The sequence below is a fragment of the Stegostoma tigrinum genome, chromosome 19 (assembly GCF_030684315.1).
Source record: "Stegostoma tigrinum isolate sSteTig4 chromosome 19, sSteTig4.hap1, whole genome shotgun sequence".
Classification (NCBI taxonomy): Eukaryota; Metazoa; Chordata; class Chondrichthyes; order Orectolobiformes; family Stegostomatidae; genus Stegostoma; species Stegostoma tigrinum.
In genome coordinates this window covers 39762190-39766494 of record NC_081372.1, presented here as the reverse complement: position 1 = coordinate 39766494, position 4305 = coordinate 39762190, and the positions used below count along the sequence as shown (strand labels likewise).

General features: G+C 45.7%; 1 protein-coding gene across 1 annotated transcript; it reads right to left on the bottom strand.

Moving 5' to 3' along the window:
* Positions 1-1400: 1400 nt before the first annotated feature.
* LOC125461329 (CCAAT/enhancer-binding protein beta-like) lies at positions 1401-3918 on the bottom strand. Its single transcript, XM_048549974.2, has one exon. It carries the CDS (start codon positions 3572-3574, stop codon positions 2651-2653), a length of 924 nt encoding a protein of 307 aa, XP_048405931.1. The 5' UTR covers positions 3575-3918; the 3' UTR covers positions 1401-2650.
* Positions 3919-4305: the final 387 nt, after the last annotated feature.

The window sequence follows — 4305 nt, the reverse complement described above, 5'->3', positions numbered from 1 at the left end:
CGCATTGTACCTCTCTAAGCTAGCAGCCTGGGGCCCAGGCTTTTGCCACACCACAGGTCACATGTCAGAGTCAGTGTAGCAGTTTTTAAACCCTTACTTTCTCTACTCCTACCCCTCTTCTAGAATCCTAAAGGCACTGACTCACACAAAGGAGTGTGAAATTCACAATGACTATTTAGCCAAGAGGTTACCACACTTGGACAGGCATTTGTAGAGAGAAAGCCTTGACCAACTGATGGTGCTGGGGCACAAGGGTTACCAGATAAGAGAGTTTCAGATTAGTGAAGTACAACTTGTCATTTCTTACTTGTGTTAGCCATAGGAGGGTTGGAGGATGTGTGATTTATTGTAGAGTCTGGATCTTCATTTACTAATCAGCATTGTGACTTAAAGATTTTCAGGGTAGGTGTCTACTATACAGACTATACAGGTGTCTGGTCAGCTGTGTTGGAAGACTTGCATTTGTAAGTTGCTTTTCACAACCACAGGACAGCCCAATATGCTTTAAAAACCACAGAAATACAGTAAAACAGGCATAAAATATATGTTCTGCCACCATGTTGAAATGTGAGAGAACATGGATTGGTTACCATGCATAAATTACTTTGATGCACATGCATGACTGTTCTAGGGCATGGCTTTGTTTTGCTAATTCTATGTTGTAATGCAGAAAAGTAGACTTTTAGGAATATATGGTGATGCATTCCAAAATGTGAAAGCCTAAGTTACCACATTGGCACAGTGCACAGTTGAAGAACTTGGGTTAATATGATGGTGTCACTGTATTAAACCTCTCCACTAGAGAGTTGAAGGGCAATGGAGTAGTTCATTAATAGTGTGCTACGGAATGACAGACCCAGTACCTTGCTACCTTGAACAATGGGGCATTGCATTATGTTGGAAACTGCTATCAATGCTCTAATGTGCTGATTAGCAGACGTGGCCTGGTGCCCCCAGCATTGCCTAGCAGAACAAGTCACTGTGTTAGTACGTCAGCATATTGTGCTGGAGGGAAGTATAACATGAGCTAGGGCACTGACAGATGAAGCTGTAAGAAACTTTGACAATGTGAGAACATTGCAGGACTTAAAACTGCAAACAAATTAAAACTGCATTGACACACAATGCTGCAGAATGGTAGGATAATGTGATATAACCACTGAAGATTGTAGCAGAGGGGTTAATTGCACGAGCATGCTGTGCTGCACAATTGTGAATTTAGGATCTAGCTCTGGGATCTCCCAAACAGAGGCGCCAAGTGCACGAAAACTATTTGCCCCAAGGACAAGTGGAGGTTCCAGGGCTACCCTCAGCGAAAATTAATATGGGTCATATTAAACATAGGATTTCCAATATAAACCTAAAACAGACACGAATCAATAACAGCAGCGAGGCAAATATTTGCGTTTCACTAAAACTGATTTTAATTCAATTTTAAAAGAGAAAAATAAATACAATATTGCTCATTTGATAAAAAATAATTTCTATTCCTTTGACCCACAATCAAAGTTGATATAAAATTGTAGCATCCCCTTACGTGGTAATTTTAGAATGAAATCTTTAAAAAGGGCAGGCGGTCCCTCAAATGAATAGTCTCTTTAATAACTGACGTAACACTGAATCGCAATAATCGACACAATTCATGCACAACGTCTTGTACAATCCACCTGAGATGACCTACTTTAACCGGTTTAGAAGTTGACTTGCTTGAAAAGGGATACTACAGCTTTAGTCAACAATCACCACATATTCCTAAAATGCAAATAACTGTACAATTTTCACCCAACATTGTACCCAATTTAAGTGTTGCATGGAACAGAATAAAATGTTCTTCAGTACACTTCCATGCTGTGTCACCGCTGGAGTGACGCAATTCAAATGAAAACATTTCAGCAAACTGCTGAAAACATCGCCTTTCCGTCACTGAACCACCCAAATATACAGTTCATTTTCACAAAATAAAAGCAAAGGGGAAAAGGAGACAATACGACACATGAAAAGATAACGTCTAGTTCAGAGCAACAGCCTCCACCATTCTTTTGGGACGGAGGCGACTGCACCGGAGAAATTACAAAACGGCAGTTTTTTGCGTCAAAAAATAATACTTCTTTTAAAAAAATTCAGAAATGTACATTAATGTTGTAACGCGTCTCAGTAGGAGCACGAACCCCCAGCCTATACACAAGAGAAGTAAAGAAATATATATTTTTGGGAGGGGGAGAAACTGGGAGAAAAACCCCGAAATATTTTGTAATAAAAAAACTGCTGTCATCTGACAATTACAAATGAATCTCACACTTGGCAAGTTACACGCTGTTGCGTCATGTGTTTCGACTGAGAAAAGTCACAGTTAAAGCACGGCATCATTTTATATACATTGCTGTATAAAACCCCGCAGTGCTGGTTTCAAGAAACATCATTCATCCCTCTCCCTGCCGTTGTAAAATGCATGGGTTAAGGTCATCTAAACGATATACAACCTCGCTTACTGCAATGTGCTGTAAACACAGAGAATCCTCTATATACAAAGAGTCCTTTTGATCAACTCCTTTATGCAAAAGAGTCACAATATCCGTTGCTTTTATATATATTATAAAGGCGAGAGAAAGAAAATAAGAATCTATAAATATTGGGAGCTGTGCAGTCAATGTCAGCAGTTGCTGGACGCACTGAGCAGGGTATGCTCCGGGAGCTGTTTAAACAAGTTTCTCAGAGTTGCCAGCTCCCGGCTGAGCTGTTCCACTCGCTTCTGGAGCCGCTCGTTCTCGGCGGTCAGTTCCAGCACTTTGTGTTGAGTCTCTACATTCCTGAGCTTGGCCTTGTCCCTGCTCTTCCGCACCGCGATGTTGTTCCTCTCCCTCCTCAGGCGGTACTCGTCGCTGTGTTTGTCCACCAGCTTTTTGCTCTTGTTCTTGGCGGCCGCTCGGCTGGAGTCGGCCGAGTTCGGGGTGGCCGGAGGGGTGGTGGATGAGGACAGGGACGAGGTGGACAGGTTGCTGTTGCTGCCGCTGGCCACGCACTGGTACTGCAGCAGCGGCCTCACGTACGAGGAAGAGGAGGCGGCGGCCGCCGCTGCTGCAGGCTGCACTGACATCCCCCCGCCAGCAGCGGCCTCTTCCTCCCGGCTCTCCTGCTTCACCCCTTTGCCGTCCGGGCTCTGCTCAAACACCGGCTCCAGCCGAGTCTCCAGGAACTGCGGGGTGCAGCTCAGGATGTTGCCCTGGTGCCTGGCGCCGGCCGACGAGCTGCGCATCATCGACAAGTAGGCGTTGTAGTCGGGCAGGGATTTCTTCTTGTACTCGTCTGACAGCATAATATCCGTCAGCAGGTCGCTGCCGAGCTCAAAGTTGCCCCCTGCTGCCGAGGCGGTGGCCGGGTCGATGTATGGGCTGAAGTCGATGGCACTCTCGTTGTCACCGATGCCCAGGTCTGTCATTGAACGGTCGCGGTGCAACTTGTTCGGGGAACAGTCCGACTCGTAGAAGTTGGCCACTTCCATCAAATTAATGTAGGTCGGAGCCGTCTGGAAACATGGCGAGTCGCAACGCGAGTCCCAGCTGGTCAGACTTTGCATGAAAGCCGTGGTTGCAACAAGTGGAAGAAGGGGTTACTAACCCTTCACGAAAATAAAACCGGGGAGTGGGTGGGTTGGGGGGGGGGGGGCAAGGTGCGAGTGCTCTCGTTCAGCACCAGGTCCTGTCGATCGACCACGTAACTCTTATCGCAGAGGCACTGTCCTGAAAAGCTGCGCGCTCTCTCTGTGTGCTTTTAGCTGAGTTCAGAGCCTGTTTGTCTTGACTGTGCTGAAGTTTGAAGCTGCTGGAAGCTCTCGCCAGTTCTTATATTTATAACCACATCGCTCCTACCATTGACGTCAGCTGGCAGCCTGCCATCACCTCCAACCTTTTTTTTCTCTCACTCCTCTCTGCCAGAGCGAGGAGATGTGGCGCCGTCCTTTAAAACATGTAATTATTATTCCTGATATCTGCCCAGAAATGTTTTCGCCTTTGCAAATCAACCTCATTAAAACGGGCGGAGTGCGGAGCAACCTCTCAATCAGCCTGGGCAAGACAGCTTTTGCAGTGCAGGTTGGAATAGAAGTAAAACGGGTTTTCAAAGCATGGATTAGCTCCATTTTAAATCGATGTCATTGCATTTTGTGAGGAGAGCTGGCTCTTCGGCGTTACGTGAGCGTTTTTATAACGAAGCATTAGCCAGCGTTTAATAATTACTTTCAATCTGTCAAACCAAATTCATCCAAACCCTGCGCTCCCAGGTGAAGAGAGGTCTAAGGAAGGAGTTTCC

What these genes read in the sequence shown, in the direction of transcription:
- LOC125461329 (XM_048549974.2), bottom strand. Translation starts at nt 3,574, where the DNA reads ATGCAAAGTCTGACCAGCTGGGACTCGCGTTGCGACTCGCCATGTTTC.